We start from the raw sequence: 19,130 nt of genomic DNA, 5'->3' as shown, positions 1-19,130 counted from the left end.
GCCGCCCGCCAGCGCCGCGCCCGGGGGGCAGCGGGAGCCCGGCGCAACACTGAACCGGCTTCTGGCTCTGAGGCGGGGGCCAGATCCACCCCGAGGACCGGTTTCCCAAAGTCGCCAGCCGTCGGGGTTAAGTTCCCACGGGTGGCGGTGCGTGTGCACCCGGCCTGGTACGGAAGATCTGGCATCACTGGGACCCGCGCACCGGCGCCGGGGTTTCCGCTGTCGCTGCGCAGCGCGGCCAGCAGGCGGCGCCCGAGCCTCGCCAGCTGGCGGTCCACAGGTGCCCCGGGGACGCCCCTGACCTGCGGGATGCTGCTGCGTTTGAGCCCAGGCAGCCTCACTGTTACTACGCAGCCCAGCCCGAGCTCGTGTGAATGTAATTTTAGTTACCGACCGATATGCACCTTGCAGCCCATGGGCCCTGGTTGGTTGGTGCTGGAACTTTGACCCTTTAGCGCAGACCGCCTCTCATTTCTCCCTGACCTGCGGGGCTGCGTCCAGAATGTCCCATCACGGGCTCTCCCCGCCTCCGAGCTCTCCCCACCCTGCAGTCGGAGCTAAGATCTCACGCGCAAGGTGGGCTGGGGACTCCTGTGAGGGTTCTGAGGGCCACCCCTCCCCGCGCCCTTTGCCCTGAGACCCTGGGACTCCCGGGACGCAGTGCCTTTGTGGCTGCGTCTCAGTTGGCGCTCCTGAAGGCAGGGCTGGCCTTCCCACGCGTGGCCCTCTGCCTTTGGGAATTAGTAGGCCCTAATCGTTTGGTATCAGATGAATTCATGAAGTTGTGAAGCATTTTGAGCAGAGTCTCCGGGACATCCCGTGAAGGTCCAGCCCAGGAGAGAGGGAGAGCCGGGCCTGTCCTGTCTCAGGCAGCGCCAGGCTCTCAATTGAACCATCATGTCCTCCCTTCTCACAAGCCAGCGGCACAACTCGGAGGTCCCACCCTGTGCATCTGTGGAGCGTGAATGAGAGTTTGTGCACCATAGCCACACCCATGTCCAGCCCACACTCTGCCCTCTGAGTCTGACCGGTGGGAAGAGGTCAGGGAGTGGAGTGTGACTCTGAGGGCACCGTGGGCCCTGTGTGCTGAGGGGGCAGGCGGGGCATGCGCCCGTGGTGGGGGACGCCCAGCACCAGCCAGCCTGGTTCGAGTCGTGGAAGGCTTCAGGTGCCGTCAGCACAGCCTCGCCCTCCTGGGGCTCAGCCCTGCACTCTGGAGCCCAGCTGCTCCCAGTGGCCGGGGAGCTGGGGGCACTGGGTGTCAGGTTGGATTCTGGGGTCAGCACCTGTGCTGAGCTCACATTTCAGCCTCACTCGGAAGCCCTGTCCGTGGTGGGCCCTGGCCTTCCTCCCTGTGACCCGGGCAAGCTCAGTGTCTGGGGTTTCCCCTGTCTCTTTCCACGAGCGGGACTCTGCTGTGTCCCAGCCGAGTGGCCTCGCAGGCCTGTGCTCTGTCGGTCCCAGAGGCTGGCCTCCCAAACACCCACGCTGCCCAAGAAATGCCATGTGCTCCTCCCCAGGACTCTGGAGACCCCAAAGAAGGGCCCTGCAGCTCCTGAGAATAGTCCATGCCCAGAGCCAAGTCCCCTCAGAGGCCTTCCCGGGATCAGGGGTCACTGAGCAGCCGCAGTCCTGGTGAGAGTGGACAGAGGGCGAGGGGTGGAGGGAGCCCTTCCTGGCCCACGAGGGGCTACTGGTTGGGACCACTTCTCTAATCTGAGCGGCCCCCGTGCTGTGTCCAGGGAGAGACCAAGAGCTAAAAGAAGAACTTTAACCTTTGCCCTCCCAGTGCCCTAGGACCACAATGCCAGGATTGGACTGTTTTTGTCATTTTAAGCCACACCCTTGCCTCCCCAGGTTCTTATTGCCTTGGAGGTGGACTTGGGCAATCTGTATCAACACATGTCCTTGTTTTCCAGCTTCCGGTTGTGTGCCGTCAATGGGGAGCCCCATAGGATATGGGGGGGGGCAGGAGGAGGGCAGTGTGGGGGGAGGGTTACTGGGCTTTGCTGCGTTCCTCCACTGATGGTCACAGCTCCTGCCCACCAGCCCCCTGCACACAGCCCTCTTGGTCCCTGGGTCTGTGATGGTTCCCTCCTCTCACCTCTCTTAGGCTGGGAAGTGGGGTGGGGGATGGAAGCCCTATAAGGACCCCAAAACACTGCACCATCCCTCCTGGTTTCCCAGCACCCTGCCTACACCTTGGTCAATAGTCTGTTTATTAAACCTTCTAGAATGATCCAATGCGAGTGACCACCTGCTTCCTGCTGGGACCCTGACAGAGCCAACCTGGGGCCCTGGAGGCTGGGAGCACTTACTGTGAATCCGATGCCCACGGTGGCCGAGAAGGAGCCGGGGATGAACTTGCCCTGGTCGAACTGGACCAGCAGAGATGTCTTCCCCACGCCACTGTCGCCCACCAGGATGGTCTGAAGGGAGCAACGGAGAGGCGGGAGCTGCAGTGTGAAGCAGGTTTCTGAGATGGTGTTGTGTCTGGGACAGTGGGCTCCTTGTAAACACACATACACATGTGCGCACACACACACACACAAACCCACACACAGACACATTCACACAGATGCACACATAGACAGAGGGTATGCGCATACACACAACATGTACAGAGACACACTCTTAAACACAGATGCACATACATAGGGTGCACACACAAACACACCCAGAGACACACTCATACACACGGATGCACATTCGCTGAAGAAGGCAGGAAAGCATAGAGGAAATCTTGTTTCATCCCAAGTTAAGAAACGTCTGAAGTGACCATGAGAAGGTGCCTCTCACGCTCCTAACCTCGGAGGTATAACTGCCCCCCCACCACCCCCGCTCTGCAAGCTCTGCAATCCACCACTGGTGTGTGTGCCCGGAGGCCACTTCACTCGGGAATCCCAGCCAAAGGCGGAGCGTGGCAGGGATTTGGAGGCGGGGCTTGTTTCTGGGGATACAGGACCTCCTCATGGCTGCTTTCGGCTGGGGGACCTCCTCATGGTTTTACAGAACCTTCCAGAGACTGCCTGGTGGCCTCTGTCCTTCACTTGGGGTCAGAGCATGGTCTGCAGGCTCTCCGTGCCTCTCCTGGTTTCTACCTGGTGTTTCCCCTAAAACAGTCCCTGCACAGTGAGTTCCCTTTCCACACCTGCTTCCTGGGAGACCTGGACTGGCACCACGGGCCCTCAGTATGGGGAAGTCTCAAGCAGGAGTGACAGGAAAGATCAGCATGTCAGGCTACATGCCTTGGGAGGAAAGAGTTTGCACTTGGCCCTGGAACAAGGCTGTGGAGAGAACATTTCAAAGAGAAGCAGAGTTTGGGAAAAGAGGGGAAGGACACATTGTACTGGGAGGAAGAAGCTGGAGAATTAGCGTGGAAGTTCAGGTGCTGAATAATTAATACATAATAGTACAAGAATAAACTCTGCTCCTAGCCAGTCTGGCTCAGTGGATGGAGCGTTGGCCTGCGGACCGAAGGGTCCCGGGTTTGATTTTGGTCCAGAGCATGTACCTCGGTTGCAGGCTCCTCCCTGGCCCAGGCTCTGTGCAGGAGGCAACCAATGGGTGTTTCTCTCACATCAGTGTTTCTCTCTGTCTTTTTCTCTCTGTTCCATTCTCTCTAAAAATCAGTAGGAAAATATCCTCAGGTGAGGATTTAAAAAAAGAAAAAGAAAAAGAAAGAATAAACTCTGTGTTTCCTGTACTCACAACTATAAACCTACTTTTGCCCCACCCTGTACACACACCCAAGAGCTGGTACCCAGCAGTCTCTCAGTGAGTGAATGAAGGGATGAATACTGTAAATAAGTGGATAAATGCCTTACTTTCAAAATGGACAAGAGTTACTTTGCAAGGCAAGCATCCAGGGGAAGAATAACAATGCAGTAAAAATAGTTCATTCATTTATTCATTTTCCATCAGTTATTTATTGAGTATCTACTATGTGCCCAATGTGGTTTTAGCCACTCGGGATACAGCCCTATAATCCAGAGTGGGAGAGATGCAACTAACCGGGCTCCATCACCTATGGGCAGATTGGGTTCTGATAGCAGATTAGCTGTAGTTTGCAAGTCTACACTGACCAAGAGGAGTGTGGGCTTGCAGTTGCCGTATGCATTTCCACCAAGACAAATACATTGACAATATTTGTTTATAGGACATCTTTCCCCAAAGTTGACAACAAAAATCTATTGAGCAACGAGTGACATGAACTCATGTAACACATCAGCGACTCTGCTTGATTTCTGAAATAATGCATTTCTGCAGGAAGAGATAAAAGATGTTAAAGTGATTATCTTGGGGTGGTGAGATTAGAGGCAATTAAATCTTTTTTTTTTTTTACCTTATCTGTGTTTTCACAATTTTTTAAAAAATCTCTCATTTTGTTTATGTGATGTATCACGTTTATTGATTTGTGGATATTGTACCATCCTTGCATCCCCAGGATAAATCCTACTTGGTCATGGTGTATGATCTTTCTAATGTAATGTTGGATCCAATTTGTTAGAATTTGTCGAGGATTTTGGCATCTGTGTTCATGAGGGATATTGGCCTTTAATTCTCTTTCTTTGTGTTGTCTTTATCTGGTTTTGGAATTAGGGTAATGCTGGCTTCATAGAATGAGCTTGGAAGTGTTCCTTCCTCTTGAATTTTTTGGAATAGTCTGAGGAGGATAGGTTTTAGTTCTTCTTTGAATGTTTGGTAAAACTCCCCTGTGAAGCTGTCTGGCCCTGGGCTTTTGTTTGTTGAAAGCTTTTTGATGACTGCTTCAATTTCCTCCATAGTTATCGGCCTATTGAGATTTTTAGATTCTTCCTGATTGAGCTTTGGGAGGTTGTATTTTTCTAGGAAAATGTCCACTTCCTCTAGGTTGTCTAGTTTGTTGGAATAGAGTTGTTCATAGTGTGTTTCACAATTTATTTTCCTAACATGAACATGTATTGCTTTTGTAATTTAGACCAACTTCTTGTTTTGAATCACATGCCACAGATGGTTCTAGTGGTCCAAGTGATACCACAGCTAGGGTGTTTTTTTTTTTCAGTGTAAAATTTTTGTATTTAGAATTAGGCAATGGACTCAGGTTAGATGATCCCAATTTTGTTGGCAACATCCAAAGCATCATAGCCAAGAGCCAGTCGAACATATGCCTTCTTCTCTCCATCAGGCCTGATCAGGGCGTTGACCTTGGCCACATCAATGTCGTAGAGCTTCTCACAGCCTGTTTGAGCTGGTGCTTGTTGGCCTTGACATCCACAAGGAACACAGTGCCTTGTTGTCTTCTATCTTCTCCATGGCTGACTCAGTAGTCGGGGAATTTGATGATGGCACAGTGGGCAGGCTTGTTTCTCCTGGGGTCACTCTTCCAGGGATATTCAGGCGGCCTTCCGAGCCTCAGTGTCTTTGGCCGTCGGAAGGTGGGTGACGTGGGGGTCTTCTTTTTCATGTGGCTGTGGACGCCTTTCAGCGCTGCTTTCTTTGCCTTCAAAGCCTTTGCTTTGGCTTTGGCTTTGGGAGGGGCAGGGGCTTCCTTCTTAGCTTTTGGCACCATCTTTGTAAAAAGCTCGCTAGTTATTAATAAAGGAAAGGAGCAAAGGGAAGGCCAGACATTATACGCCTGTCATTTGGAAGCTGCCACTTTGCACTCCCCAGGGAACCACCAGCCCATTCCCTGCAGAATCACTGTGGGGAGGGGTCCAACCAAGGGGAAATAGATGCATGAACAGCGAAGTTGGGGTGACTAGGGAAGGTACTTGCCTGTCAGTCAAGCCTGGGGAACCATATTTGGCCAGAATGGGTGGAGCCAAGGCAAGCCCAGGAAAATTTGGGAACACATAATCCCCTAAACAAAGGAGTTGGCTCGTGTGACTGTTGGCCGTGTTGCTCTAAGCTTCCTTGCATCCGCCTGTAGGGCCCACGACCATGCGGACCCCACATGCAGTGGACTGATGGGTGCAGGGGGAACACGAGCTGAGCCTGCCTGACTCTGAGTTGCACTGCGCGTACACGGCAGCGAGGAAACTCTGGACGCCAGCCCGATGGAAGCCACAGCCACGCTTCTTCCTTGTGGGACAAAGGGAAACTCTGGGAGTTAATTCCATGCGAATAAAAGCCACTCGTTCTCCCATACAAGTCTCAGAAAATGCTTTTTCTTGGGAAATTGCAGAAAATCCACTCCCACGAGCAATGGGGGGGAGACGAGGACCTCTCCCTGCCGGTAACACTGGTCTGTTCTCTTCTGAACCACATCCGAGGAAGAGGTGTGGGTGGGGGTCATCCTTGAGGAGCTGTGAGGGGAAGTCAAAGGGGCAGAGAGCAGCTGGGTGGACCGAGCCAGGGGCAGCTAAAGGGGTACGGAGTGGGGGGTGAGGCAGCTGCTGAAGGGCGGGTCTAGGTTTGCAGGATCTTCTCTAAATGTTCTGTTGCCACAAGAAGGCTGCGATGAATGGTCCCAAACACAGTGGCACAGAGTGAGTCTGTGAGGGAGGGGTTTGATCTGGGAGGCGCTTCTGGGCTCAGGCGAGCTCCCTTGGGCGTTGAGGGTTGGTTGGCTGTTGGCTGGGGCAGCTTGGCTCTGCTCCACGTGTCTCCATCCACCCAACGCTGGCCCGTGCGTCGTCACGGCAGAGGCAGAGGTGAATGAGAGCAAGAGGGAGCACAGGAGGCCTCCGCAGGCTGAGTCTGGAACTGGTGCACCGTTACTTCTGCTGGGTTTTCTTGGGAAAGTAGGGCACAGGTCTGGTCCAGACTCAAGGATGGGGTGGGGGTGAGAGTGGGGGATAGACCCTCCCCTTCAGTGAGAACAACGGTGGAGTAAAGAGCAGAGGGTGGGACCATCTATCACAGGCCTGAAGCTTATACAATGTTGACGCCGGTTTTTAGGAAAGAGGACCTACGTCATGAACACAGCATTGGATGCAGGGCTTTGAAAGGAGCCTGATCAAGTGAGGGGTGCTGACAGTTAAGCTCCAGCAGCCTCAGGGTGCATCTGCCTCTTCCTCACTTTCACAGAGAAGTGAGAAGCTTGAAGGCCCACGGAGCAGAGCTGAGAGGGGAGCCACCAGGGGAGCCACCGTCAGGTGCACACATGCACCCATTCACGCACACATACCCGAGGGTGCTTCAGTGCAGGAGGACTCTCACTGGCCCGTTCCATCCCCTCTTTTGTGGGAGCCTGTGAGCCTGGGGAGGTAACTGAGGACACAGGGCCCCAGCAGAGCCCGCCTCTCCTGGAGTCCCCAGAGGCACTTAGAGGAGCAGTCTTGCCGTCACTCAGAGACAACCAGATAACATCTCCCGGCTCTGGACTCCAAGGGCAGCCTCCTTGGGTTGGCGGGGGCCAGCGGCCCGGGATCAGGGGCTGGGCCACAGGCAGAACCCTGAGCAGCTCAGAGGCTGTTCACTCCCTGCTCCCACGCCCAAGAAAGTTCAGGAAAGCTTCTGTCCTCTTGGTTTCTCCCCCCATTGGGTAGTTGATTTTGTGAAGTGAAAGGCGGTCTCTGGCCACTTCCTGGAAAAGCCCTGGCTCATCAGCTGCTGTGTTTTTCTGTGCAAAGAACCCCCCTGCTCTCCTGTTCACTCCTGATTCGGTAGGAAGGCCTGAGGTCTCCCCTCGGGACTCAGTGGCTCCTCAAGATGTCACAGGGTGTGTGTGACACATGGCCAGAGTGGCTCCAGGAGCGAAATATGAGAAAGGCTGACCTCTGAGCCCCACCCTGAGGGCTTGCTGGGATCCCAGTCGGGAGGCAAATGGGGGGGATGGGCACCAAGTTGTAGGAAAAAGGGAGCAAGACCTGCAGAACCGGTGCGTTTCTCTCCCTACATCAGCAAAATAGGTTTTATAAGGGGGCGGGGTGAGGAGGGAGGAAGAATAGCCAAGCATAATGAGCTAGTTTCTTTTTAAAAAAATTATTGATTGATTGCAAAAGAGAGAGAGAGAGAGAGAGAGAGAGAGAGAGAGAGGAGAAACATCGATTTGCTGTTTCATTTATTTATGCATTCCTCTGGTTGCCTATTGTATATGCCCTGACTGGGATCAAACCCACAACCCAGGCATATCAGCACTACCTTCCAACCGAGCCACACGGCCAGGGCACAGTGAACCAGTTTCTCCATGAAGGAGCCCTTGGCATTACTGACAAGTTTATGGAGGATTCAGGCTGGGGGTGATATCCATGGGCTCTTACCGGAGGGCGGGGGCACAGCAGTGAGTTTCCGGTATGTCCTCAGGACAGAGGCCCCTCTTGCCCTTGCTCCTCACTGAGCTACCAGGTGCCCTGTCTCTGAGCCCCTTTCTTTGCGGGCTGGGTTGTGATACCCCCTCGGCCTGATCTTCATGCCAATCTCTGGTCCAGAATCTCTCCCCTGACTTTCGACTTTGGCCCCAAGTCCTCCTTCACCCGGTTGAACTCCTGACCTTCTGGGCTCCTGAGAATCTGGCTACACCTGAAATTCCAGGTTTAGGATATCGTGTCCAATGCTGGGCTCTCTGTTGGAGCTGGGTTCCCGCCTCCAGTCCAGAGGGTTGAGTAAGAGCCGGCCTGACCTGGTGGGTCTGTGTCTGCGATTTCTAGGAGACGGAGCAGCACTGCAAGTTCTCGTTCAGTTCTATTCACCAGTGGGAAGTGAGTCTGTAGGTTGCTCTCACTGACTGGCTCGACCCAGGGGGACCCGTGCGAGGCTGAGAATGTACCTGTTGATGGTCTTCCCTCCCTTCTTCTTGTATCCAGGTGAGTGGGGGCTGGTTCTGAACCGTGGGAAAAGCTTATGGGCAGGAGGAGGTGGCTGCCAAGGGGAGAAGTGGCCCAGAAGGTGTCCTGCTGAGAAGTGGACCCCATTTCTAAGTAGTTCCTCCAAGCCATGAGCCTGTGCAGTTCACCCACTCAACTCACCACCAGTGTTTCAGTGGCTACAGTTGCCAACGAAGAAATAGGCAGCACGGCTTTCACACTGAGCCCAGCAGAAGGCATACCTTTTAACCACCCTGGGGGCTGATAATTCAAGATGGACAGATGGATGGGGCCCATCGGTCAATGCAGAGGAGCCCTGGCTGCTCAGGGGAGCTGGTGATACTTGCTCCTGGACCTTCGTGACTGTGTTAGAAGCAAGGAGGCTTTGGGAAAGAAGTGAAGGTGGAAGGTGCTTGAGGGAAGGAAAGCAGGGAGGTTGCCAGACAGGGAGGGGGAGGTGATTCTAGGTCTTGGAGGTAGAAGGAAGTAGCAGAAGTTGCAGAGGGACTGGAAAAATCAAGAGGAGGTAGCTTGGTAGGGTGAAGAGGAAAGGAGCAGCTGAGACACGGACAGAGGGTTGAAGTGAACTTGAAGTTGATGGATGCCACCGGTTTGATTGAGAATTAAGGGGATTGTCTTGAAATGTTGGAAGGCCTCAGGGCTTGGCCTTTGGGCTTCCTCTCTTTCTGGAGTCACTCCCTTGTTGATCTTATCTCCTCTCTTGGCTTTAAATGTTATCTGTATACAGATGACTTCAAATTCTGTATCCCTAGTCCCTGGAGATCTTCCTAGATTCCAGAATATTCTACCCAATTGCCCATTGAACAAGTCCACTCAGATGTTGACATTTCAAATGTGACCTAACTACTCCTTCCCCCTTGAATTCCTTTCTGTCCCACCTTTGCGTTGGGAACCTCCATCCTTCTAGGTGCTCAGGCAAAACCTGGGCATCCATCTCCTCTCACATCCCATAATGATCCTTTGACAATGTAAGCCACATCCTGTCTCTCCTCTAGTCAAAACCTCCCAATGACCTCCCATCCCACTCGGAGTAAGAATCCAGCTCCTTACTGAGCTACCAGATGATCACCATCTGAGTTCTTCCATGTCATTGCTGTGGTCTCTTCTCTATTCTTCCTCCCCTGGTTCAACCACTTCATCCACACTGGCTTCTTAGATGTTCTTTGAACATGCTAGGCACACTCCTGCCTCAGGGCCTTTGCACTGCTATTCTCTTGAGCCACAGGTTCCAGTCCCTCACATCTTTGCTTCTTACAGAGGCCTTCATTGATGACCTTAATTACAACAACAATTCCTTTGCATCATTTTTCCCACTGTCATCTCCTCTCTTCCCCCACCTTGATTAAATATAAGCTTCAGGAGGGCAGGGATTTTTGCACCTTCAAACATACCAAGTACGGATTAGAAAAATAGTTGAATGAGTGAATGTATCTAATGGCAATGAAGCTATATGACTGCTGAAACCACCCCACCACAGACCAAATCTTTCTACTTTCATAGAACTGAACTATTGAGACTCTTAACATTAATTAGAGAGGACATACATTGCTCATGAGTATGTAAAATGGTGCAGCCACTTTGGAAAATAATTTGACGTTCTTGAAAATGCTAAACGTGTGGTTATCATGTGACCCAGCAATTCCACTCCTGGGTAAATACCCAAGAGAATTGAAAATATATGTCCATGTGAAAAGTTGGATGCAAATGTTCATGGAAACATTATCTCTAATAGCCCAAAAGTGGGAACAACTCACATGTGCATCAACTGATGCATAAATAAATATAAATGGTCTGTTCATACGATGGATTGGCATAAGGATAGACAAAGGGATCAATGGGTCAGCAAGGAAAATCTATAAGTAACTCACATATTTACTTTTGACAAAGAAACCAAAGCAATTCAATGGAGAACGTGGGATCAGTGTGATATGGATTCCATGGTTGGCATCACTGCTGTGGTCAATGTCAAAGGCCCTGCAGCGGGTGCTTTGCTGTGGAACCACTAGACCCACTAGGAGCAGCCTCTGCACAGCCAGGTGAGCGGGTGCAGCAGCTGGACCTCCTGAGGCCATCAGCGCAGGTCAGGAGCAATCACACTCCTGTGGCAATGGGTCCGCTGGTACTTCCTCCCCCTGAGACCAGTTTAACACTGAGATGCTGCAAAAGGACAAAGATTTATGGGCCACAGGGAGCGGGAGGGAGCGAATTATAGGAGATAATTATTGCTCAGAGTCAGTGCTTTTGTTTCCTTGAGCTCTGCAGGGGTGCTGTTAGGTGGTTTTGGAGGTGGATCTGAGCCAGTGGAACTTGGAAGGACAAAGGTCTGTGTTGTGGAAGGTGAATTCCTTCCTTGACTCTGTCCCACTCCTCAGGCCTTGGACTTGTTGGAGCTGCTCACAGTGCAGGCGGCTGCGGCCCGACCCTCGGGGTGGTGGTGGGGGAGGTGACAGGTACATGGATTTGTGTTTTCCAGACTCAGCGTATGTCATCTCGGGACCAAAAGAAGTGAGAGGCGGGGAGTGGCACTCATTGTCTGTGCAATGTCACTATGACCCCGGGTGGGAGACCTACAGGAAGTGGTGGTGTCGTGGGCATGATTGGATTAGCTGTGAGATCCTCGTTATAACCAATGGATCAGAGATGGTGAAGAAGAACCGTGTGTCCATCAGGGACCATCCGAGAAGCCTCATGTTCACTGTGATCATGAAGGAGCTCAGGCGAGAAGATACAGACACTTACTGGTGTGGGATTGAGAGAACTGGATCTGACCCTGGGGTCCCTGTTAAAGTGATCATTGAACCAGGTAAGAGGACGTGCATGTGTGGCTGTGTCTCTTCAGGGCCTGCTCTGCCCTGGTCCCTGAGGTCCCTGTCCAGTGACTGAACTCACTCAGATGAACTGCCACAGAGGGGGGTTGGTCCTGAGGTCTCATGGAATCCCGGCTGCTCACTTAGGTTGGGAGGCTCAGGGTTTCTCTTAGATGCTCTTGGGGCTCCCAGGACCTCCCCAGGATGGATCAAGCCTTTCTGGGCACATTTTTTTCTCTGAACAGCTCAGTACCCGAGACTATTGCTGTAGAGACCACGGTGATGGCCCCAGTTTTAGCTCATGGGCTGAGGGAAGCCTCTTTTTTGGGAACCAATTCCTGCCAAGGCCTCCCTGGTACCTCTGGTGCCCTGGTGTCCCTGCTCTTCCTGAAGGTTGGGGCCCGGGCTCATAGCCGCTGTCCCACCCCTTGTTCCATATCTAGTCTCAGGGGAAGGAGGCCCAGCACAGTTGGGGGCTGTGGGTCACTCCCGAGGTCTGGAAAGGCTTCCACAGCCCAACACTTGCCTTCTGGGCGCCTGACATCCCATCATGAGCCATGGATGCATCTGGGCTTAGAGACGTTCTCTTCCTGAGACCTTCTGGAATAGACACTCCTGGGAGCATCTGGGTGTGAACAAGTGTGTCTGTTGGGCTCTGCTTCCGCCGACCCTCGGACAGCCAGCACCAGCTCACAGGGCACTCATGGCCGGGAGGGGACACACTCATAGCCGGGAGGGGACACACTCATAGCGTCCCCACCACACCTGGAACCCGGGAGGCCTGTGGTAGCTGCCAAGTGCAGCACGTTCCTTGTCTCATGGGATCTCGAGAATGATCCTGAGCAGGAACTACCCCATCATAGAAACTTAAAAACTTGTCCAAAGGAAAGACTCTTCCTGAACATCGTGATTTTGCTCAGGGCTGGCCCTGACCTTAGAAGTCATAGCTCTTGTGTATGTTAGTTTACCTGGCACGTCCCCATTCCGCTCTGGTCCTTGCTGGATAAGTAAGATGGGGGAGGTACTGGCGGAGGCCCTGCCATAAACAAAAGGGGTGTTTAAAGTTCAGCTGAACTCCAGCTGCCATTGCCCTGAGGCAATCCTGGGCCCTCTGAGCCTTCCAGGGCCTGTAAGATGACCCCTTGGACCTGTGCCCAGGTCTCCTACAGCCAAAGAGATGAGTGGCCCAGCTGTAGGCCCCTTCCCGTGGCCCTGCCCCAGGCTGTGCAGGCCAGGGCAGCCCACATCCTCCCTGGCTCTGAGCTACGTGCAGGGCTGCGGGTGGGACAGCAGGCAGAGTGGAATGTAATCTGTTCTGTATGACAAGCAGCAACTACAGTGCCGACCCCCACCCCCACCATCACCTCCACTGCCAACGCGTTCACAGACACCCCAGAAGACTCCTCAGGCTTCCTGAATGTGACCAGCCTCCACCCTGATGACAGGTAAGTCAGCTTGGATGCTGCTGTTCCCTGTGGCCCACTGGTCCCAAACTTCTCCGGTGTGGGGACCCTTTGTAGTCCCACGTCCCAGCCAGGATGCCAGGGGCCCTTCCTCTTGCTCTCAGGCCACACAGTGTCCTTGGTGAGCCCCCACCCCCATCCTGTGTCCTGGAGCTCAGTGCAGTTCGGAGGTTTGTTGGTTCATTCACGCATCCTTCCCACTTCCACTGAGTTAAATTCTGCTTGGCCGGCACTGTGTTGAGCTCAGGTCACACAGATATAGAGCGTCCCATGTGGAGCTGAGAGTGTGGGAGATGGAGGAGCAGGCAGTCAGGGCAGAGGGCATGGCCAGGGTGTGTGGGCACAGGGTCATGGGGCCATAGTGCCCCCTGGTCCAAATTCTGGGAGAACAGGAAGGGCCTGGGGAAGTCCTGTTTCTGTTATGAATTCCTTGTTACTGTTATGGCAACAGCGGGGATCCTGACAATTCCTGGAGTCTCTAGACCACCTGGCAGCTCACAGAGGACTGTCTTGCCTGGCTTCCCCTTTGTGTGGGTCTGTGTCCCAATCTCTTCTTCTTTTATAAGAACCCCAGTCATTTCCTTTCCAGAAGAGCAAGTGAGGGCGAGAAGAGTAAGAAATGAGGAGAGCGGGTGGGGGTGGGGGGAGACAGTGGAAGCCAATGTCAGCCTTGGCCATTTTCTTGGAATGAAATGGGGCTGTTATGGGATTCTGAGCACAGGAGGGAGATGCTGAACTTTGGTTAAAAGCATTCCCTGGCTGCTGTGCTGATGATGAACTGTAGTGTGTGTGTGTGTGTGTGTTGGAGGATGTATGAGTTTCCTGTGGCTGCCATAACGAAATAGCACAAACTGGCTTAACACAAGACAAGTTTATTCTCCCACAGCCCAGGAGGTCCATGATCTGAAATAAAGGTTTCGAAAGGGTTGGCTTCTTGGAGCTCAAGTGTGTGGGCCGATGGCAATGACCTTAGGCCCATTTCGGGTGCCCAGACACTTCAGTGAAATTCCTATGGTTGCCAAGGAGGCACTGAACTGACGTGGGGGTAGAACCTGTCCCATGCCTCTGTCTTGGCTGTTGGTGGCTGGCAATCCTTGGTGTTACTTGGCCTGTGGCTGAATCACTCCAGTCTCTGCCCCTGTTGTCACATGGTCTCCGTGACCATGTCCCTGTTGCGCCAATTTTCCTTTTATAAAGACACTAGTCGTTGGGTTAGGCCCACCCTCATCCAGTATGACATCATCTTGATCACATCTGCAAAGCTCTTATTTCCAAATAGGTCATCTTCCCAGGTTCTGAGTGACATGAATTGTGGGCTGGGGGACACTATGCAACCAGGTCAGAGGACCAGTGAGGAAGCAGGGAGACCTTGCCGGTGCCTGTTGTCATACAACTTCTCTTAGGCTTCTAGACCCATTGAAACTCCCTTGTGGAACCCTCCTCTCCTTTAAAAACAACCACCATTTTTGAGGGCACCCAGGAGTGGGGTTCCCAGGGTGGAAACTGCAAGCCAAAAGGTGTGTGGCCCTGTCTGCTCCCGGGTGGATGGGATAAGGCCCAGAGGCAGGAGGTGAGCCAGGGTTCACCGGTGTCTTTTGTTGTTTCCAGCGGTGACTCCCTGACGCTCTGCATCTCCCTGCCCCTCTTCATTGTTCTGTTGCTGCTTGTCTTGGTGGTAGTCTCACTGTTGGTGTGGAGAGTGGTGAAGCGACAGAAGGAAGGTGAGAGGACCTGGCTGGGCTGGGCTGGGCTGGGCTGGGCTGGGTGGAAGTGTGTGGGCCGATGTCGACAGGGTTGGCTCCTTGGAGCTCAAGTGTGTGGACCCAATGGCAATGACCTCATGCCCATGTCAGGAGCGCAGACACTTCAGTGAAATTCCTATGGTTGCCAAGGAGGTACTGAGCTGACATGGGGGTAGGGAGAAACACACACACACACACACACACACACACACACACACACACACACTCACGTGAATGTGCACACACCTGCATGAGCACACACACATGTATGCAACACAACACATTGCACGTGCACACACAGATAACACATGCATGTGTAAACACAGATGATATGTATGCACATACTTGTGCATGCATATGCGTCACACACAGAATCCTCTGGGTTTTATTATAAAGGTTGGTTGAGATTCCTACTTTTGCTCCTCCTCCACCCCAGCCATTCACTCATAAGCCAGCATCATCCAACGGGATCTGGCTCCAAGCAAACCCTCCTCCTGTCTGGCTCCACTTCCACATCCTCACAAAATGGCACCGCCCCTTCTCAGAGCCCACTGGGTCCTGCACTCTCTCTCATGGGGTCCTCTCCACCCCCCTCCTGGGGGATCTTATAATCTGGGAGGGGAAGCCTAGCTCTGTTCATCACGTTTTCTCCCAAGTGCATTGTCCGTGACTCATGTTGTAGGTACTTTCTGTGCTCCTCAGTATCTGGACTTTTGAAACTAAAAATCTGGCGGGAAAACGTCTTGTTTCGTTGTTGTCTCTAAAGCTGGGAGGCCAGGGGAGGACAAAGGACAGACAGAAATGGGAACCAGCGAACACCTGAAAGCCGGTCCATCTGCTGCTGACCCAGCTTGAGCACCCCTGGGTCTCCACAGATGACTTTTACTCACAGCCAGGCGCCGGCCATGCGAGGAAGGGCAGGCTCAGCCACCCAGCAGCCCACAGCCCACAGCCCACAGCCCACCTGAAGTCTAACCGGAATTCGGTGGGACCGTCTGATGTATGAGACGGACAGACACCAAGTGCAGTGAGAGCTGGGGAGAGGGGATCAGACAGCCGGGCGGCTGGGGAGGTCGGTGTGAATGACGGATGAGGTAGCGCTCCCAGTAGCATTCCAGGCAGAGCATCTGGTTGACATTACAGGATGACCCTGGCATGGCAGTGAGGGAAACAATCCCAGGACGCTGATGGCTGGCTGGGCCCCCCAGTCAGTTGATGTCACAGTTCTGCGATGAGGGGAACTGAGCTGAGGTCCCCTTATTTTTCAAGTCGAGAAATGGAAGCCCAGAGAGGTGAATGCCCCATGTCACAGACGGTGTCATCTGAAGAATCAGAATTAGAACCAGGTCTCCCTTCTGGAGCCTCATTCACCTCTTTTCTTTTCTTTTTCTCTCCCCCAGACTTGGGCACCCTCCCAGTCTCAGGATGAACTTTCTAATTCTGGTTATTTTTGTCTTTTAGCTGCTGGGATACCCCCAGAGCAGGTAAGAGAGCCCCTGAGGTCAGACTGGATACACCAGACAGCACTTTCCCCCGCTTTTCTTATTTTCCATCTCTCAGGGGCCCTGAGGTTCAAATGTATCAGACAGACCATGTGCCCAAGTGTCCAGATCCTCCCGGCTGCAAGGCCTGGATGAACGGAAGGGGTGCTGGAAACAGCCAGGAAGGAGAGGGCAGGTGTGGGAGACTGAGAGGTGGGAGCTGCAGGGGAAGCTGGGAGGGGGGGGGCAGGGCAGCAGAGGGGCTGGCGTCCTTCTGCGGAAGAGGAACCTGGGCTTCCTCTCCCAGGTGCTCCAGCCCCCGGAGGACAATGTCTGCTATGCCAACCTGCCCTGGAAGCAGACAGGAGCCTCGCTCAGCTCCTTCAGGAAAAGGGCCCCCACAGAGCCCTCCTCCTCTGCCCAGGACGACCAGGGGGAAGTGGAGTACATCACCATGGTGGGTACTTGCTGGGGCTGCTGTGGGCCTTGGATTCATCGTCCCTGCTTTGAGGATGGACTTTCTCCCGCCCCTGTGGGCACAGAGGAGGGTGGGTGCCGGGCACAATCGCAGCCGTTGAAAGACTTGCCTCTGAGCTCCCCAGGAGCTTGGCCTTCAGAAGTGTCTCCATATCAGGTCTCCACATGGGGGACTGGGAGCCTGGTCAGTGGAGATGGGGGACTGGGAGCCTGGTCAGTGGAGACCCAGACAGGCCCAGTGACCTGGGAGCACACACAGAACGTGCTGCCCTGGCATGGAGTTGAGGGAGAGTCTCCTGCTGTGGCTGGAGCTCAGGGTGCCCTGCATGGGAGTGGACTTCAGAGTTCCCAAGGGGCGTGTCCCCCAGCCTCAGGGAGGCCTCCTTATCCATGAGCACCCCTCCCACTCAGCTTCCCTGACCTGCGTGCATCTCTGTTACAGGCCCCCTTTCTGGGGACGGAGGTTTTCTATGAGGCTCTGTCTCTGGACACCTTGGATCAGGACTCAATCTACAGCAACACACAGGACCTCATCACCCCCCTTCCCAGCAGGAGCCAGGAGGAGCTCATCCAATTCAGCGCCATCAGGAAGCCTTAGCTGTGCTAAGGACCCTCTCCCCGACCCCACATGAGGCCTGTCAGCACGTTCCTGCCTCGTCTGCTTTCTGCTCCCAGTCCTCTCATCACCCCCAGCCCGGAACTGGGCTCCAAGCCTGTCTCAGGGGGCTTCTGGGAGATAGAAAGGGGTTTCCCCACATCCTTTCCTCTCCCTCATAGTTTGGGAAGAGGCTGGGGCTATGGTCTGGGCAGCTGAGGGAGGAATAATGATGATCATGACAATAATAGTAATGAACCTTCATTGCTGCCATGTGTGGTGAGTTGAATAACAGCTCCCAATGCTATGTATGTGCTAATCTCCAGAACCCGTGAGCATTAGCTTCTATGGCCATAGGGGTTGGGCAGATGTAATTAAATGAAGGATTTGGAGATGCGGAGATTATTCTGCATTATCCCGGCAGGCCCTAAATAGAACCACAAGGGTCCTCCTTGTAAGAGGGAGGCAAGGTCACAAGAGAAGGGGCTGTGACGACGGAAGCCGAGGTTGGAATGACGCGGCCAGGAGCCAAGGAAAGCTGTAGCCTCTAGAACAGCCGTGGGCAAACTTTTTGACTCGAGGGCCACAATGGGTTCTTAAACTGGACCGGAGGGCCGGAACAAAAGCATGGATGGAGTGTTTGTGTGAACTAATATAAATTCAAAGTAAACATCATTACATAAAAGGGTACGGTCTTTTTTTTTTTTAGTTTTATTCATTTCAAACGGGCCGGATCCGGCCCGCGGGCTGTAGTTTGCCCACGGCTGCTCTAGAAGTTGCAAAAGTCAAGGACTGGATCTGTCAGAAGGAACCAGCCTCGCGAAGACCCTGATTCCAGAACTGCAGGAGAATAAATGTACGTTGTTTACATGAAGCCATTAATTGATGCGGCAACATTGGAAACGAACGCCTATTGTGGCAGGCACTCCCTCCTAAGTGCTCTCCCTACAGTAACTCATTCAATCCTCACAGCAGCCCTACTGGGCGCCTCCATTACCGCCCCATTTTACAGATGAAGAGTCGAGGTCCAGAGAGGTTCAGTGACTTACTGAGTTTTTTCACCAGCAAGTGGATGAGTTGGAATTTGAACTCGGGCATTTTGCCTCCAGAGTCTGGGCCCCCACCCTGCACTGTGGGTCTAGGGAGGACAGTGTGTGTGTGTGTGTGCAGGCACGTGCATTCACACAGGGATAGTTAGTGAATATTTACAAGCTCCGGACTCACCATGCTTCTTCTAGAGTCCTGGTAGCCCTCTCTCCAGAGCATGTCCTGAATCCTGTCCAGTCCCATTGTCTCCATGGTGACCAGCCTCGTCCAAGCTGCCATCCATCCCCTGGCTGGAGTCCCTCTTTCCATCTGTGCCCATTCTCCCAGCAGCCAGACCTGCTCACTCCCTGCTTATCACCCTCGGGCAGCTTCTTCCGCAGCCTATGGGGCCACCAGGACCCCATGGTCCCTGCCTGCGCCTATGACCCTGTCTCTGCCAACCTTCCTGCCCCTCGCTGACCTTCATCCCCAGGGGCCTTCCTGCTGTCCTTACAGGATAAGGCTTGTTCCCATCTCAGGGTGTTGGCAGCTGCCTGCCCTTCTTTCTGGAACCCTCTTCTTGCAGCTGGATGAATAGTTAGCTACAGCTCATCATCCCATCTCAGCTCAAATGTCCCCTCTCCGAGCGGCCTTCCCTGACCACCCTAGCGGGTGAAGTCCCCACGACGCCTCCGATTTTTCTCTGTCACGTTGCCCTGCTTCACTTCCTTTAAAGTAGTGGTTCTCCACCTTCTGGCCCTTTAAATACAGTTCCTCATGTTGTGACCC

General features: G+C 53.5%; 1 protein-coding gene, 1 long non-coding RNA gene and 1 pseudogene across 2 annotated transcripts; 2 read left to right on the top strand and 1 right to left on the bottom strand.

The window, feature by feature from the left end:
- Positions 1-1,322: 1,322 nt before the first annotated feature.
- On the top strand, positions 1,323-6,129 carry LOC106695551. Its single transcript, XR_001346618.2, has 3 exons — positions 1,323-1,635; positions 2,235-2,472; positions 5,912-6,129. It is a non-coding gene; the product is annotated as an uncharacterized LOC106695551 (long non-coding RNA).
- On the bottom strand, positions 4,816-5,912 carry LOC102434072 (annotated as a pseudogene).
- Positions 6,130-8,669: 2,540 nt separating the features above from the next.
- On the top strand, positions 8,670-17,579 carry LOC102434700 (CMRF35-like molecule 1). Its single transcript, XM_023748644.1, has 7 exons — positions 8,670-8,729; positions 11,224-11,553; positions 12,888-13,002; positions 14,629-14,741; positions 16,224-16,246; positions 16,551-16,700; positions 17,163-17,579. Exons 1-7 carry the CDS (start codon positions 8,687-8,689, stop codon positions 17,316-17,318), a joined length of 930 nt encoding a protein of 309 aa, XP_023604412.1. The 5' UTR covers positions 8,670-8,686; the 3' UTR covers positions 17,319-17,579.
- Positions 17,580-19,130: the final 1,551 nt, after the last annotated feature.

This window comes from Myotis lucifugus, unplaced genomic scaffold (genome assembly GCF_000147115.1).
Source record: "Myotis lucifugus unplaced genomic scaffold, Myoluc2.0 scaffold_1608, whole genome shotgun sequence".
Lineage (NCBI taxonomy): Eukaryota > Metazoa > Chordata > Mammalia > Chiroptera > Vespertilionidae > Myotis > Myotis lucifugus.
The sequence above is the reverse complement of the archived record's forward strand: the minus strand, read 5'-3'. Positions and strand labels throughout refer to the sequence as shown.